At 35.9% G+C, this 18,795-nt stretch overlaps 2 protein-coding genes across 50 annotated transcripts in view; one reads left to right on the top strand and one right to left on the bottom strand.

Moving 5' to 3' along the window:
• Positions 1-18,795, bottom strand: part of RIMS2 (regulating synaptic membrane exocytosis 2) — a 688,984-nt gene that overhangs the window by 298,599 nt on the left and 371,590 nt on the right. For all 49 annotated transcript variants that reach the window (XM_037738660.1, XM_037738699.1, XM_037738669.1 and 46 more), the window contains 2 exons: positions 14,075-14,246; positions 9,442-9,595 (listed from right to left, as the gene is read on the bottom strand). In XM_037738660.1, coding sequence (XP_037594588.1) covers positions 9,442-9,595; positions 14,075-14,246 — 326 coding nt within the window. The remainder of the gene's footprint in view (positions 1-9,441; positions 9,596-14,074; positions 14,247-18,795) is intronic.
• Positions 16,124-17,898, top strand: LOC108304672 (alpha-enolase-like). Its single transcript, XM_037738701.1, has one exon. It carries the CDS (start codon positions 16,728-16,730, stop codon positions 17,538-17,540), a length of 813 nt encoding a protein of 270 aa, XP_037594629.1. The 5' UTR covers positions 16,124-16,727; the 3' UTR covers positions 17,541-17,898.

The raw sequence follows: 18,795 nt of genomic DNA, 5'->3' as shown, positions 1-18,795 counted from the left end.
CCCAGCTAATTTTTTGTATTTTTAGTAGAGACGGGGTTTCACCATGTTGACCAGGATGGTCTCGATCTCTTGACCTCATGATCCACCCGCCTCGGCCTCCCAAACTGCTGGGATTACAGGCGTGAGCCACCGCGCCCGGCCCTGATTTTTATACATTGATTTTGTATCCTGAAACTTTCCTGCAGTTGTTTTCCAGCTCAAGGTGCTTTTGGTCAGAGACTATGGGGTTTTCTAGATAAGAATCATGTCATCTGCAAACAGGGAGTGTTTGGCTTCCTCTTTTCCTATTTGGGTGCTTTTTATTTCTTTCTCTTGCCTGACTGCTCTGGCCAGAACATCCAATACTATGTTGAATAGCTGTGGTGAGAAGATGGCATCCCTGTCTTGTGTCAGTTTTCAAGGGAAATGGTTCCAGCTTTTGCCCATTCACTATGATACTGGCTAAGTGTTTGTCATAGGTGGCTCTTATTATTTTGAGGTATGTTCCTTCAATGACTAGCTTATTGAGAGTTTTAAACATCAAGGAATGTTGAATTTTAATGAAAGCCATTTCTGCATCTGTTGAAGTCATTATGTGATTTTTGAATTTAGTTTTGTTTACAGGATGAATCACATTTATTGATTTGTACATGTTGAACCAATCTTGCATCCCAGGGAGAAAGACTGCTTGCTTGTAGTAGATTGACTTTTTGATGTGGCACTGTATTTTTCCATTTTTAATTGTTTATTGCTGTTACATAGAAATAATTGATATTGTATCTTGATCTTATATATAGTGACCTTGAAAGATTCATTTCTTAAAATGGTTTTTGTATAGATCCCATCTGACTTTCTATATGGATGAACATGCATGCAAATAAAGACCCTTTTTCTTCTTTTTCAATCTGGATGCATTTGATTTTTCTTGCCTTACAGTACAAGCTAGAACCACAATTATAACAATAACAGCTGGGAGGGCAGACATCTTTTTCTCGTTTGTGACCTTGGGAGGAAAGAATGCAGACTTTCACCACTATGATTTAGCTGTAGGGTTTGATACGTGTTCTTTATTGACTTGAGAAAGTTCCTTTCTATTCTTCTTTGCTTAGGGTCTTTTACAGGGCTGAACATTGGATTTTGCCAAATGCTTTTTCTTGAGATGATCTTTTGAGATGATGATAATTTTTTTTCTTTTTTAGTTTAATATCGTGAGTGACATTATTTTGTTTTTCAAATGTTAAACAAACATTGCATTCCTGGTATAAAATCCATTTGGTCATGATATATTGTCCCTTTTATGTACTGTGAATTTTCTATATTTTTATTTTGTAAAATATTTCTAAATTTAATATGCTAAATTTGTTAAAATTTTCATGAGGTTTATTGGTCTGTAGATTTCTTTTAATGTGCTAGTTGTTGGTATCAGAGTAATGTTTGTTTCATAAAATGAGCTGGATAGCATTCCCAACTTTATAATATTCTGCAAGAGTTTGTAAAGAATTGGTATTGTATCACTCTTACATGTTTGGCAGACTTTGTTGATAAAGTCATCTGGGCCTAAACTTTTTTTGAGGGAAAATTTTAGCTACAAATTCAATTTCTCAGATAGATATTGGGCTATTCAAGTTATTTCTTTCTTCTTGAAAGAGCCTCAAGTTTGTGTCTTTCAAGGAAATTTTCTATTTCATCTAGGTTGTCAAATATATTTGCATCAAGTTACTCACAGTTTTCCCTTACTGTCTTTTTAATATTTGCAGAATGTGTAGCGATATCACCTGTCTTTTTCCTGATGTTGATAATTTGTCTTCTGTCTTTTTTTTTTGCTGACCATTCTGCCTAAAGGCTTATTAATTATATTGATATTTTCATAGCTCGACCTTTGGTTTCATTTATTTTCTCAATTGATTTTCTGTCTTTATTTCTTTTATTTCTGTTTTGACTTTTATTCCCTTCTACTTAATTTGAGTCTATTTTGCTCTTGTTTTTGAAGTTTGTTAAGGTGAAAACATGCCACTGATTTGAGACGATTTTTGGTATTAATAATATGTGTGGCCAGGCGTGGTGGCTCACGCCTGTAATCCCAGCACTTTGGGAGGTTGAGGTGGGCAGATCACCTGAGTTGAGGAGTTCAAGACCAGCCTGGCCAACAAGGTAAAACCTTGTCTCTAATAAAAATTTAAAAATTAGCCAAGCATGGTGGTCGGCTACCACCACTCCGTTGTAGATATGGGGTCTCATTATGTTGTCCATGTTGGTCTCAAACTCTTAAGCTCAGTTAGTTCTTTCCCCTCAGCCTCCCAAACTGCTGAGATTACAGGTGTGAGACACCACTCCTGGCTTTGACTGTAATCCCAGTTACTTGGAAGGCTGATACAGGAAAATCGCTTGAACTCAGGAGACGAAGGTTACAGTGAGCTGAGATTGTGCCACTGTACTTCAGCATGGGTGACAGCATGAGACTCTGTCTCAAAAAAAAAAAATATATATATATATATATATGTATATATATATATGGATGCTAAATGCTACACATTTATATGCCCACACACACATATATATGTGTGCTTAATGCTACAGCTATACATTTCCCCACTGTTCTGCTTTAGTTGTATCCCATGAATTTTGATACATTAGGTGTTCATTTCATTTAGTTCAAAATAATTTTTAATTTCCTTTCTTACTTCTCCTTTGATTCATGGTTATTTAGAAGTGTTTCATATGCAAATATTTCAAGATTGTCCAGATATTTTCTGATATTGATTTCTAATTTAATTCTGTTGTGATCGGATAACACACTTTGACTTGAGTACTTTCAAATTTATTAATATTTGTTGTTAAACAAATATTATCAATATTTGTTTTGGTAGGATTAAGGTCTACCTTAGTGAATGTTCTCAAAGCACTAGAAGAGAAGATGTTTTCTGTTTTGCAGTGTTTTGTAAATGTCAGACAGAGGCTTCAAGCTTTCTATTTGTTCTATAAATGTTGATATAAGTACAAAAATCTCTTACTGTAATTGAGATTGTATCTATTCTGTAGTTTTATCACTGAATGTTCTTTTCTTTCTTTCTTTTTGTTTTTTACAACAGAGTCTCGCTCTGTTGCCCAGACTGGAGTGCAATGGTGTGATCATGGCTCACTACGGCCTCGACCTCCCAGGCTCAAGTCATCTTCCCAACTCAGCCTCTCAAGTAGCTGGAACTGCAGGTGCATGCCACTGAGCCTGGCTAAATTTATTTATTTTTCGTAGAAATGAGGTCTCATTATGTTGTCCAGGTTGGTCTCAAACTCTTAAGCTTAATCAATTCTCCCATCTCAGCCTCCCAAAGTGCTGAGATTATAGGTGTGGGCCACCACTCCTCACTAAAATTAAAGTATAATTTATATAAAACATAAATATTTAAGTATACAGTTCAAAATTTTCAGCAAATTCTAAAATTTGTGTTACATCACTACAATCTAATGTTAGAATATCTCCTTCACCCCCAAAAGATTGCTCATACCCATTTTCAGTCACTGTCTATTGCTACTTACAGCCAACTGCTAACTTAATATGTTTTGGTAGATTTGTCACTTCTGTACATTTTATATAAATAGAATCATATAACACATGGCCTTTTGCATCTGGCATCTTTCATTTAGCATAATATTTTTGAAGTTTGACTATGTTGTAGTATGTAGCAGTATCTTCTTTCTTATTATATATGGTAATCAATTGTGCAGATATACCACATTTTATTATCCATTCACTTGTTGATGAATATTTGGACTATTTCTACTTTTAAATCATTATGAATAATGCTGCTATAAACATTCATGTACAAGTCTTTCAGTGAACATTCATTTTCATTTCTCTTGAAGGTGAATTGGTGGTCATACGGTAAATTTATTTTTAACTTTTTAACAAAAGACCAAACTGTTTTCCAAAGTGGCTGTACTATTTCACATTTACATCAGCAAATGGATGAGGGTTCCAATTTCTCCACATCCTTGCAAAAATTTGTTATCACCTGTCTTTTTTATTATATTTATTCTAGTGGGTGTGAAGTAATATAATTGTAGCAAACTTGCATTTCACTAATAACTAATGATGTTGGGCATCTTTTCATGTCCTTATCTGCCCTCTATATATTTTATTCAATCAAATGACTATCAAGTATTTGCCGACTTTTTGACAGCACTATTTATCTTCTTACTATTGCATTTTAAAGGCTCCTTATATATTTTGGATGCAAGACCTCTGTCAAATATATGATTCACAAATAAACATTACGTGCTGCATAATGATGTTTCAGTAAACAATTAACTGTATATAAGATAGTGGTCCCATATAATTATGATGGAGCCAAAAAATTCCCTATTGATGTCATAGCCATCACAATGTCTCAGTGCAATTGCTTTATTTTTTATAAAGTGTAGCCTAAGTGTTCAATGTTTATAAAGTCTACAGTAGTGTACAGTAATGTCCTAGGCCTCCACATTCACTTACCAAGTTGCTCATTGACTCACCCTAAACAACTTTCAGTCCTGCAAGCACCACTTATGATAAGTACCCTATTCAGGTATATCATTTTTTAATCTTTTAAACCATATTTTGACTGTACCTTTTCTATATTTAGATACATTTAGATAAACTAATACTTATTAATTATAACTGCTTACAGTATTCAGCATAGTAACATGCTTGTACAGGTTTGCAGCCTGCAAGCCACAGACTATACCATCTTTCTGAGGTTTACAGTAGGCTATACCACCTAGGCTTGTGTAAGTGCACTCCTCTATGATGTTCATACAAAGATGAAATTTTCCAATGGCACATTTCTCAGAAAGTAACCTGGTCATTAAGTGCCAGATGACTGTATTTTCTCCCAGCCTGAAGCTCTTAAAAAAATCTTGATGATGTCTTCAGAAGCAAATGTTTTACATTTTGATGAAGTCCAATGTATTATTTTTTATTAATCAAGCTTTTGGTGTTGTTTTGGGGAAAACTCTGCCTAACTCAAAGAAATGAAGATTTTTATCCTACGTTTTCGTCTAAGTCTTTTATAGTCTTTACTTCTACAGCTAGGTCTATTATCCATTTTAAGTTAATTTTTGTGTATAGTGTGAGGTCAGGTCTAAATTAACTATTTTGTATGTGGATATTCAATTGTTCCAGCATTATTAGAAAAAAAAAACCCTATTTTCCCCCATTGAATTGCTTTGGTTCCTTTGTTGAGAATCAATTGATCATGAATATAATTTCTGAATTCTAAATTAGGTTCCATTTATCTATAGATCTATCATTATGCCAGTATTACACCATTGCAATTACTGTAGCTGTATAATAAATATGGAAATGAGGTAATATACATCTTCAAGATTTGTTTTGGCTATTCTGGATCTTATATATTTGTATATAAAGGTTAGAATCAGCTTATTAATTTCAGCAAAATATCCTGCTTAGATTTTGATAGAAGTTGGGTTTAATCTTAATTTTTATAGAAATTGGGTTTAATTTGGGCAACAGCTACCATCTTAATAATGCTGGGTCTTCTAATTCATGCATGTGGAATACATCTCCATTTATTTATATTTTTTTCATTTCTCTGAAAAATGTTTTGTGATTTTTTTTTTTTTTTTTTTTTTTTTTTANTAGAAGCTTGCACTTACTTTGTAAAATTTAATTCATTCATTTTTGGGTTTTTTTTGGGGGGGGTCTTTTTTGAGATGGAGTCTCACTCTGTCACCTAGGCTGGAGTGCAGTGGCATGATTTTGGCTCACTGTAACCTCTGCCTTCCAAGTTCAAGTGATTATCCTGTCTCAACCTCCCAAGTAGCTGTGATTACAGGTGCCAGCCACTATGCTCGGTTAACTGTTGTACTTTTAGGAGAGATGGGGTTTCACCATTTGAATTCTTTCACCAAAAGAATTCAATACTCATTCATAATTTAAAAATAAAAGTGAATAGGCATAGAAGAGAACATAGTAGGCCTTGATGAGAATCCTCCACAAAGTAGGCACAGAAGAGAACCTTCTTAACATGATAAAGACCACTCATGAACACCTTTTAGGTGACAAACCATATTTAATGGTAATGAATGCTTTTCCTCTAATATTGATAACCTGAAAAGGCTCGTCTCAACTCCTGAATTCAAGTGATCTGCCTGCCTCAGCCTCCTAAATTGCTGGGATTATAGGCATGAGCCACTGTGCCAGGTCAAAAATGTTTTCTTAATTTCCTTCTCAAAATGTTACTGTATAGATTCTTGTATACTGTTCATGCATCTTAGGACCTTGCTGTCCTTGTTTATTAATTCTAGTAGGTTTTGTGTGGGGTCTTTAGAATCTTCTACATACAGAATCATGTCATCTGTGAATAAAGGCAGTTTCTCTTCTTCCTCGCCATTCTGAATGCCTTTTATGTATTTTTCTTTCCTCACTGTCCTAACTAGAATCTCCAGTGTACTGTTGAATACAGTGATAAGAAGAGACATCCTTTCCTAGTTATCAATATTAGAGGGAAAGCATTCATTACCATTAAATATGGTTTGCCATCTAAAGGGTGTTCATAGGTATCTTTATCACGTTAAGAAAGTTTTCTTCTGTGCCTACTTTGTGGAGGGTTCTCTTGTAGGCCTACTACGTTCTCTTCTATGCCAATTTTACTTTTTTTGTGGTGTGAATAAGCACTGAATCCTGCCAAAGCTTTTTGTTCATATTTTCATATATTCATGTGAAATAAACATATGAAATATATGTTTTTGTTCTTTTTTCTATTAATATGTTGAATTACATTAATTGATTTTTAGATAATGAACCAACTCTACATTACTGGGATAAATCCCTTTTGATTATGGTATATAATCTTTTTTATATACTGTTGGATTTCATTTATTAATAATTTGTTGAAGATATCTATGTGTATGTTCATGAAGAATATTTGCCCGTAGTTTCCTTTTCTTGTGATATGTTCCTCTGACTTTGGCATGAGGAAAATACTGGCCTTATAGAATGAATTGGTGGGTGTTCCCTTCTCTTTTTCATCAAGGAATTTGAGAAACATTAGTGTTATTTTTCTTAGGTTTAATAAAATTAAAGAATGAAGCCTAGACTTTTCTTTTTTCAAAGATTTTTCATTATTAATTCATTAATTCAGTTTCTTTACTTATTATAGATTTATTCAGATTTATAACTTTTTATGGGTCAGTTTCTCTAATTTGTGGCTATCCAGGAATTTATCTATGTCATCCACGTTGTTTACCATTTGGGCACAGAGTTGTTCATTGTATTCCAGTGTAATTCCCCAAATGGGAATTACATACTTTTAATGATAACTGTTCATCTATATATGATACATACTTATAAATAAACATAATTACTTATCCACTAGATGAAGAAAAACCCTTAAGGAGGTTCTTGTCATCAATTAGGTTTATAAAATATGAGTAGATTTATTTATTCATATCCTGACTTGTACCTTCTATTATGATTCATATATCCTGTTAGCCTAATTAGCCAAACATAATGTTGTTTTTAGCTTTGTATCTATTCTTAAATGTTATTTCCTAGTTTTTGTTTCTTTTTTTTATGTGTATGTACATGGTTTTACTTATCTTCAGGTTTACACATCATTAATACATTATTATTAGAGGTTAGCTGACAGTGTCAAGACTGGCATGGTAAAACTTGGTGCCATTATATTGCTCATGGATAAATTTAATACTATTACTAAGTACCAGAAAGATCATTTGGGGATGTAAAAATATTAAAAGCTACAAGATAAATTATAGTAACTACATGAAAATCCATGTCACATACAGCTAACCAGTACTCTGATCTCATTGTTTCTCACATCCACTATTCCTAATTAGCGAGGGGAAAAAATGAAAAATGTTGGTAGATTTAAGCATTTCAGGTATTGAGAGTCCTCAAATCTACTAGTTATTATAATAAAAACTGAAGAAAAGGCCAACCCCAAAAGAAAAGGAAATGCTGGCTTGTGTTAGCAGCCTATAAACTTTAAGAATCAGTATGTAATAAATTATATTAGGTTACTACATATATTAATAATCATCATGTGGTAACCCATCACCCTACACTGTTATTTAGAGAGAATATACTGAATAGATACAATAGTCACAAAGAATAGAATTAGTTCATATACAATTCATTGTAACATGATTATTAAAACAAAGGATGTTGTAATGGCATTTGAAAATAGAAGTGGGTGAGTGTTTACTGTGTGGGGAGGCTGAAAGAAGTTAATGCTGTAGAATTAGTGTTCAGTTAATGCCATCCAAAGGTACAATACAGTATTAAGTGGACATAAAATTCCAGTAAAGAGACATTATTTTAAAAAGGAGTGAAGATAAGTCTCTAGGCTTTCCTATGACTACTAAGTATACCATAAGATCAATCCTTAGCTCTAATTCTCTAATAATCAAGCAGCCTTCTAATATATATAATGCATTATTCTATTCAGCAGAAGGGTATGATCCATATAGGTGAAACTCATTTGTTAAATTGCCAGCTATACTTCCAATGATTAATAAATGACATGGCATATGTGCTTATAAATTTATACTTCTAAATTTTGGTTAATGTCAATCAGTCCTGGCAGAACTTGACAAAAAGTTTACTAAAGCTGGAGCATGCTGCCTCCATAAAAATATAACTACCCCATGAATACTATGCAAAACAGTATGCATACACCTTAGTTTCCAGTAATAGATTCATTAGAAAAATAATGACCTGAGATTTAGGGGCAAAGAGCCTAAAATGTCATCTTTCAATCTGAAAAATATTTCTGAGTTTATTTGAAGCATCTCTGTAATAATGTAATTCTATTTCATATTTCAAGCTGTACAATCCAGGGAAAAATGTACATGATGATAATGATAACAATAATAATAATATCAGTTTATATTCTTGAGACTAATTAATTCTTATAACTACCCTGTAATGCAGGTATTATTATTTCCCTTTTATAAAAGAAGAAAGTGAGGAATAGAGAGATGATCTGCCACAAGACATACAGTTCTGAAGTATAAGAATTAATATTTAAACTCGGAGTAGTCTGAAGTTAAAGTTCACATTTTCATCCACTATGCTATACTTGGTATACTTCATATTCATAAAATATCTAGAATAATAAAGGAGGAAATAATAATTTTGTGTATATTGTTATGTGACTAAAATCATATTAGCTATTTTATTCTTATATTTAGGATTCTAAGCACTAAGATTTAAATGTAAATGTGTTTATTTGGTGTCATATCATCCAAAATGGAAATATAAAGGTTTTTAACATTGTGATAGGTGAATATTATGGGTACAACCTTATTTTAGTAGTAATAACTATGGAAACATGAACAAACTCCTATTAATATCCACAATGATATCTTCCAGTTCTGTATCATATATATTACTCAAGATTAGGAAAATTCAATAAAAACATGAAAAATTTTACTAAAACTTACTTTGTAACCTCCTTGTTGGGCTCTCTCCATGGAGCTGTCTTCGTGGCATATATGGAGAAGGGTGGGGAAGTGGCAATGAAGAGATATCATGCGTCTGAAGTTTGTACCAATGTGGCTCATCATCTAATAATGCTGTTTCTAATTCAATTAAAATCTACAAACCCAAGAGACAAAGGACAGTTATATCAATAATAAAGAAATTACATTAAATGGTCCTATAACTTCTATAGTAATAATTATAATAGTAATGCTATTATATAAAAAGCAAGGTCATTTAGATATTGTAAAATTGTCAATATGTTTTTGACAATAAAACTTTTATAACTTCTTAGTGACTTAATAGTTTTAAATATCTAAGACATTTATTTTGTTGACCCTTGACTACCCACTACTAGAAGCTATTAAATTTACAATTACAAAAATAACACTTTTCATTATAAATGAGTAATAATAACTAATATTTGTATATCATTTTAGAAGTTAAAAAGCATTTTTATTTAGCATCAACCTAAATGTCCGTCAGTGATAAACTGGAGAAAATTATGGTACATATACACCATGGAATACTATGCAGCCATAAGAACAAGATCATGTCCTTCACAGGGATAAGGATGGAGCTGGAGGCCATTAACCTTAACAAACTAATGCAGGAACAGAAAACCAAACACTGCACGTTCTCACTTTTAAGTGAGATGAGAACACATGGACCCACAGAGGCAAATAACACATGCTGGGGCCTATTGGAGAGTAGAGGGTGGGAGGAAGAAGAGGATCAGGAAAAATACTAATTGGTAATAGGCATAATACCTGGGTAATGAAATAATCTGCACAACTAACAACTGCACGATACATGACATATGTTTACCTATGTAACAAACCTGCACATGTATCCCTGAACTTAAAATGAAAGTTAAAAAAATTAACATTTACAAGAACTCTTAAATGGGAAGAGAAAAACAAATTTGAAATCCTTACTGTGTTATAAGGATGTGCCTATTATTTGTCATAATTATTAAAAAACTACTAGCTTCGTCTTATTGTTTAATTTTCATAAACAAAAATACCAAGGCTAACAAAGGTTAAAAGAACTTGTCTAAGGGCACACCAGCTTGTAAGTGAAAGAGGTGTAATCTGAATCAGCATGTCTTATTTAAAATTCTATATTTACCACACCACCTGTTAAAGATTTAAAACAAGAAAAGAAAAAAAAAAACCAAGAATGGATTTTAAATATGAACCATATTATAAATTTTATTACAGGAATATTTAAAAAATTTACCCAAAATATCTGTCTGTAGAAATTAACATCTTTTTTTTTTTTTTTTGGATGTTGTGCAAATATGACAGTGTTTGTGGTTGTGTTTACAAGAACTGCCACATAAAGATAAATTACTATTTACCTAAGGGAGATAAAGAAGCAACACAGCCAAGTTAATATTTCATTTTTTCTTTTTTGTTTTTGAGACAGGGTCTTGATCTGTCACCCAGCCTGGAGTGCAGGGGTGCAATCATAGTTAACTGCAGCCTCAAACACCTGGGGTAAGGCAACTCTCCCATCTCAGCCACCTGAGTAGCTGGGACTACTGTATGTACCACGATGCCTGGCTAATAACTTTTTTGGTTTTTTTATACATGGGGGTCTTGCTGTGTTACCAGGCTGGTCTTGAACTCCTGGTCTTAAGCTATCCTCCTGTCTCAGATTCCCAAAGAGTTAGTATTACAAGTGTGAGCCACCATGCCTGGACTTATTTCACTCTTCCTAAATTTTCCCTAGCTATTTTCAAAATTATAGGTACTATGTTCCAAAGAATTACAAACACACAATACAACACACTTATTTAATCCTCATATTAACCCTGAGTTGCATACTAGTATTATTCCCACTTGGCTGAAGAAAAATCTGATGCAAGGATGGGTTAAATAACTTGTTCAAAGACACAAGGCTAAGAAGTGGTAGTGCCAGGAATATAAACCCAGGCAGCAAGCTCCAGAGTATCTGCTCCTAACAACTGTGTGACCCTTCTTCCCAAGGGTCATAGAAGAGTTTTTAGTTTTATCTTTCTTTGGTTCCTTAGCTGACAACACTCACTTCAATATTTCTATAGATTGTTGTTTTTCCCATGAGATTACCATTTAATTTACTCAGAAAAACCAACTGATATGGTTTGGCTGTGTTCCCACCCAAATCTCATCTTGAATTTTAACTTCCATAATACCTTTGTGTTGTGGGAGACCCAGTGGGAAGTAACTGAAGAATGGGGGTGGGTCTTTCTTGTGCTGTTCTCCTCATAGTAAGTCTCATGAGATCCGATGATTTTATAAAGAGGAGTTTTCCTGCACAAGCTCTCTCTCTTTGTCTGCTGCCATTTATGTAAGACATAACTTGCTCCTCCTTGCCTTCTACCATGATTGTGAGGTCTCCCCAGCCATGTGGAACTGTAACTCTTTTTCTTCCCAGTCTCGAGTATGTCTTTACCAGCAGCATGAAAACGAACTAATACAGTAAATTGGTACTAATAGAGTGGGATGCTGCTGAATAGATATCCGAAAATGTGTAAGCGACTTTGGAACTGGGTAACAGGCAGGGGTTGGAACACTTTGGAGGGCTCAAAAAGAAGACAGGAAAATAAGGGAAAGTTTGGAACTTCCTAGAAACTTGTTGAATGACTTTGCCCAAAATGCTGATAGCTATATGGACAATAAAGTCCAGGCTGAGGTGGTCTCATATGGAAAGGAGGAATTTGTTGGGAACTGGAGCAACAGTGATTCTTGTTATGCTATGGCAAAGAGACTGGTGGCATCTTACCCCACCCTAGAGATTTGTGGAGGGAGACAAAGCTCAATTTGTCTCAATTTAAACTTGAGGGAGATGATTTAGGATATCTGGTAGAACAAATATTGAAGCAGCAAAGCAGTCAAGAGGTGACTTGGGTTCTGTTAAAGCCATTTGTTTTTATTTATTTATTTATTTATCTAGCTATTTATTTATTTATTTAGAGACGAAGTCTCATTCTGTTGCCAGGCTGGAGCACAGAGGCATGATCTTGGCTCACTGCAACTTCTGCCTCCTGGGTTCAAGTGATTCTCCTGCTTCAGCTTCCCGAGTAGCTGGGACTACAGGTGTGCGCCACCATGCCCAGCTAATTTTTGTATTTTTAGTAGAGACAGGGTTTCACCATGTTGGCCAGGATGGTCTTGATCTCTTGACCTTGTGATCCTCCCACCTCAGCCTCCCGAAGTGTTGGGATTATAGGCATGAGCCACCACACTGAGCCAGCATTCAGTTTTATAAGGGAAGCAGAGCATAAAAGCACTTGCAGCCTGACAATGTGATAGAAAAAAAATCCCATTTTCTGAGGAGAAATTCAAGCCAGCAGCAGAAATTTGCATAAGTGGCTTGCTCCTCCTTGCCTTCCTCCATGATTGTAAGGCCTCCCTAGCCATGTGAAACTGTAAGTACATTAAACCCCTTTTTCTTCCCATCCTTCAGTATATCTTTATCCGCAGCGTAAAAATGAACTGAAATACCAACCACACTAAAAAGACTGAAAGTGAATTGCATGCTAATAGCTGGATAATTTCCTCCCATCTTTCCCCTCTCCAACAATTCTCTACATTACAGCTGGAAATATTTTTCTCAAGTACGATCCAACCATTTTCTTTTTAAAGAGGATATGAGACTGTGCAAGATGATGAGACCCCATCCCTACAAAAAAATAAAATTAGCAGGGCATGGTGGTAGGTGCCTATAGGCCCAGCTACTTGGGAAGCTGAGGGAGAAGAATTACTTGAGCCCGGGAGTTCAGGCAGCAGTGAGCTATGACTATGCCACTGTGACAAAGCAAGACTCCACAGAGTTGGGAAACAGAATTGGTTATTGGTCATTGGTTCCCATTATCCACCGGATAACTCCAAATTTGTTTATATATTAAGAGACATGCTCTGGTCTCAGTTTAAGCCTCAAACTTCATTTCTTACCACATTCCCTTCCAATTTCAATGCAGTTGACCAAGATCTTTGCACACCTGATGTCTTCTTATTCCCTCTGCAGGAATTTCGCTCCCCTTGAATTTGCAAAATTCCTCTCTCTTGGTGAAGACTTCCTTTGACTACCTGCCCTCCTGTGCACAGCAATTAAGTATTCCTATTGCATTTTCCCCTTCATAGCAATTGGGATGCTATAGTCTAATTGCTATTCATGTGTCTGTATCACCAGTGAATTGTAAATTCCTTGAAGTAAGTAACATTCCTTGTTTACCTTTGAAGGATCGGTTACATTGTAGGGCTTGAAAATAATCCATAAACAAATGGTTTAACTACTTATTAGTGGTATAGTCTATTCAGTAAACTACCAAGATATACACATCACTATAAAACAAAAGAATATATTTGTGAAATACAAACCTTTTATCATTCAACACAGAGTTTTAAAATAAGAACAAACATGTAAAAATTGTCAGAATATATAGAGCCACTGTTTTCTATAGTATCAAGTTTTGTCCCAAAGCAGTAGCTGAAATTTATTCCATTAAAGAAACTGTGCCTACTTTTGCAGATATTCTATATATATATAATTGTACTGAAGTAATCAGAATAACATGAATAGTGTAAACTTTAAAACAACTCCAAATACCTCGCCTAAGAATTCACTTTCTTCCTCTCGAACTCGAGCTTGATCCCAAAGGGTAATCTCTAGCATCCGTTCCCGAAATTCTCTTCGGTGGACTGGAGAATAAATAAATGTTTGGTTCCATTTGGGTTCCAATGTTTTCTTTACTGTTTTAGTTCTTCTCTTGTTTTTATCACTATGGAAAAAACAACGAATTATAAACTTACATAGAATTATAAGTTTTGTCCTAAAATTTATTAATGTAAAATTTCTCTGGAGACAAGATCATATATTTATCATACATTACAAATGTTATAATCTTTAAAATTATGAAAAATTTAAGCTACATACTATATCACATTTTATAGGTATGACAATAATAGCAATGTTTCAATAAATCTTAAATTTTTTCAATAACAGTTTATTGAAAACTTAATCTTTCTCAAAATCTAAATAAAACCAGACTGAGAATCTTGACTCTATAATTTTTTAACATATTGCCCTATTGAAAACTTTCTAATGATAATTAACCAGTAACATTACATATAGTACTCACTTAAATTATAGAAGTTTCACTGTACAAAAAAGATGAGTAATTGTGATATTCACAATTTCTTATCTATAAAGTTCTAGCTAATGACCAATTATAATTTGTATTTATAAAGGTATTTTTTTAAATACAAGAAATTCAGATTTGTTTATTTGACATGTATTTGGTACTTTAAAACATTGTAAATTTATTTCTACGTGAGGCAGTCACCATAACGTGGGATGAAAATGCAATATAGCCATCCCAATAAATGGGATTGCTAGCTGAGAGGTTTCCATGTTCTTTTTGGTTGTGTATCTCTGTACGTGTATTACCATACTGTTGTGCTGGGAAATATACTAAAACAGAAATTAAAAATAATAAAATAAAAATTTTTAAACATTCAAATATTTCTTTCTGAACATGAAAGATTATCCTATACATCACCCAGGGTACATCCAACCTATTTGAAGATCACTACTCTTGCTTATTAGGATCACTGGCTGGATAGGAATAAAATTTCCTAAGGAATCTATTTAAAATGACAGACAAGCTCCAATTAGAATAGCATCAACGTCTACAAATTATCTTAGCACAACACAGTTCTAAGAGTTTTGAGAAACAGGGAGGAGAGAGAACAAAGAAGGTGTACAATTGTCTCTGAAATTGGAAAGTTATGCAACTTCTTCTCACTGGAATTTCAATGTTTAATATAGATTTCACTTGAATAATGAAGAGGTATTGTATGTTTCCAGAGCACACATATATAATGTGGCAGAAAGCTGCCTTTAAATACATTAATTGATAATGAATTTTGCTAATACGCATGGAAAAGATAACATGTAATGTAGCTTTATTAACCATGAAGGCATTGGCAGAAAAATGACATTGCAAACCCATGTAGGAGATTTTATCACTATATATGGAAAGAAGTAATGTGTATGGGAATAAATTATCTGAAACAAGGATTGTGATGTATGATCTTTTTCTCCCTCCCTTCTTTTAAAGCTTTAAGAAATATTTATTGAACATCTACTCATATTTCATTGATAAAGAATGAATATTGAGACCCTGTCAAGAGATAAAGTTCCTTCCACAAAGACCAGGATGAAAGTATTTAACAGAAGCCTTACTATCTAATTCAAGAATAGTTTATATCAAAATCTGAAAGGATAAAGAAGAGAAGTAAGTCATGAACTACCTCAAGAATAGAAAAAAGCTCTCAGATAAAGAATGACAATTTGGTTGGGCACTGTGGCTCATGCTTGTAATCACAGCACCTTGGGAGGCCGAGGCGGGTGGATCACGAGGTCAGGAGTATGAGACCAGCCTGACCAACATGGTGAAATCCCGTTTCTACTAAAAATACAAAAATTAGCCGGGTGTGGTGGCACACACCTGCAATCCCAGCTAATCGAGAGGCTGAGGCAGGAGAATTGCTTGAACCTGGGAGGTGGAGGTTGCAGTGAGCCCAGATGATGCCATTGCACTCTAGCCTAGGTGACAGAATGAGACTCCATCTCAAAAACAAAACAAAACAGAGAAGCTGTGAGGGCCTGGAGCACGCAGACCTCTCCGGCTTAACGCTCATCTCGGTGTTTGCAGCACTCTCCACTTCTCTCCCAGGTGACGAGACCCGACGGTTAGAAATCCGCCATGTCTATTTTCAAGATCCATGCTACGGAGATCTTTGACTCTCGTGGGAATCCCACTGTTGAGGTTGATCTCTTTACCGCAAACGGTCTATTCAGAGCTGCTGTGCCCAGTGGTGCTTCAACTGGTATCTATGAGGCCCTAGAGCTCCGGGACAATGATAAGACTCACTATATGGGGAAGGGTGTCTCAAAGGCTGTTGAGCACATCAATAAAACTATTGTGCCTGCCCTGGTTAGCAAGAAACTGAATGTCACAGAACAAGAGAAGATTGACAAACTGATGATCGAGATGGATGGAACAGAAAATAAATCTAAGTTAGGTGCGAATGCCATTCTGGGTGTGTCCCTCGCCATCTGCAAAGCCGGTGCTGTTGAGAAGGGAGTCCCTCTGTACCACCACATCGCCGACTAGGCTGGAAACTCCAAAGTCATCCTGCCAGTGCTGGCATTCAATGTCATCAATCGTGGTTCCCATGCTGGTAACAAGCTGGCCATGCAGGAGTTCATGATCCTCCCAGTGGGTGCTGCAAACTTTAGGGAAGCCATGCGCATTGGAGCAGAGGTTTACCACAACCTGAAGAATGTCATCAAGGAGAAATATGGGAAAGATGCCACCAATGTGGGCGATGAAGGTGGGTTTGCTCCCAACATCCTGGAGAATAAGGAAGGCCTGGAGCTGCTGAGGACTGCAATTGGGAAAGCTGGCTACACTGATAAGGTGGTCATCGGCATGGATGTGGCGGCCTCCGAGTTCTACAGGTCTGGGAAGTATGACCTGGACTTCAAGTCTCCTGATGTCCCCAGCAGGTACATCTCACCTGACCAGCTGGCTGACCTGTACAAGTCCTTCATCAAGGACTACCCAGTGGTGTCTATCGAGGATCCCTTTGCCCAGGATGACTGGGGAGCATGGCAGAAGTTCACAGCCAGTGCAGGAATCCAGGTGGCTGGGGATGATCTCACAGTGACCAACCCAAAGAGGATTGCCAAGACTGCAAATGAGAAGTCCTGCAACTGCCTCCTGCTCAAAGTGAACCAGATTGGCTCCGTGACCGAGTCCCTGCAGGCATGCAAGTTGGTCCAGGCCAATGGTTGGGGCGTTATGGTGTCTCATCATTTTGGGGAGACTGAAGATACCTTCATCGCTGACCTGGTGGTGGGGCTGTGCACTGGGCAGATCAAGACTGGTGCGCCTTACCAATCTGAGCGCTTGGCCAAGTACAACCAGCTCCTCAGAATTGAAGAGGAGCTGGGCAGCAAGGCTAAGTTTGCTGGCAGGAACTTCAGAAACCCCATGGCCAATTGAGCGGTGGGCAGGCCAGCCCTTCAGTCGCCTGTTGGCTGATTAGGCTCCTCCCCTCGTGTCAGCTCGGGCAGCTCCAGGCCCCCCGACCAACACTTGCAGGGGACCCTGCTAGTTAGCTCCCCTTGCCCACCACCGTGGAGTTCACACTGCTTCCTTAGAACTTCTACAGAAGCCAAGCTCCCTGGAGCCCTCTTGGCATCCCTAGCTTTGCAGTCACGTAATTGGCACAAATCGTTTTTCTCGCCTCGCTTTCCACCAAGTGTCTGGAGCAATATGAACCTCCAGTGTCATCTCTGGGGTGGCCACAGGCAAGATCCCCAGTGGTTTTGTGCTCAAAATAAAAGGCATCAGTGAACCATGAGAGAAAAAAAAAAAAAAAGCAGAATGACAAGTTTAGACAAGATTTCTATATTGAATCGGAAGAAGACTAGACAATCTCTGAAGTTCCTTATAAACCTAACATATATGATTGTAATTTAATAAGGCAATGTAGTATGTACCCAAGCACCAATTCATAAAAAGAACCATGAAAAAATAACCTTATCTTCATCAAGTTAAAAAAAATGAGTTTTACTTTCTCTATAAGTATAAATAAAGCCCTCAGAATCAAAGCATGCTGCATAAGTCAAACACTGAAAAGGTGCTAAAACATTTAAAAACTAAGATCAATAAGCATGTTATAGAGATTATTCTAAAATAAAAGCCTAATTATAATAAAATAAATAATTGATCTTTAAATGAATCATCAAATTGCTGAAAAGGTAGTTAACTTTTATAAAAAATAAAATCCAACCTAATTCTTTTTAAAAAATTTATTTTCATGTTACTAGGACTTTGATTTCCATTTAATTTAGTAACGGCATGAAAACACCTGATGTTTTTACTTAACATTAGAAGAAGAAATATATTTTAACTGGTAACCAACTTTGCTTCAAGATATAAAAAAGAGTATAGGCCAGGTACAGTGGCTCACACCTGTAATCCCAGCACTTTGGGAGGCCGAGACAGGTGGATCACGAGGTCAGGAGATTGAGTCCATCCCGGCCAACATGGCGAAATCCCACCTCTACTAAAATACAAAAAAATAGCTGGGCGTGGTGGCATGCACCTGTAGTCCCATCTACTCAGGAGGCTGAGGTAGGAGAATCACTTGAACCCAGGCGGCAGAGGTTGCAGTGAGCTGAGATCGTGCCACTGCACTTCAGCTGGGTGACACAGCAAGACTCTGTCTCAAAAAAACAAAAACCACGGTAAA

The sequence above is a fragment of the Cebus imitator genome, unplaced genomic scaffold, assembly GCF_001604975.1.
Source record: "Cebus imitator isolate Cc_AM_T3 unplaced genomic scaffold, Cebus_imitator-1.0 Scaffold56, whole genome shotgun sequence".
Classification (NCBI taxonomy): Eukaryota; Metazoa; Chordata; class Mammalia; order Primates; family Cebidae; genus Cebus; species Cebus imitator.
The sequence above is the reverse complement of the archived record's forward strand: the minus strand, read 5'-3'. Positions and strand labels throughout refer to the sequence as shown.

Coding starts and splice junctions, on each gene's coding strand:
- LOC108304672 (XM_037738701.1), top strand. CDS start 16,728: ATGCAGGAGTTCATGATCCTCCCAGTGGGTGCTGCAAACTTTAGGGAA.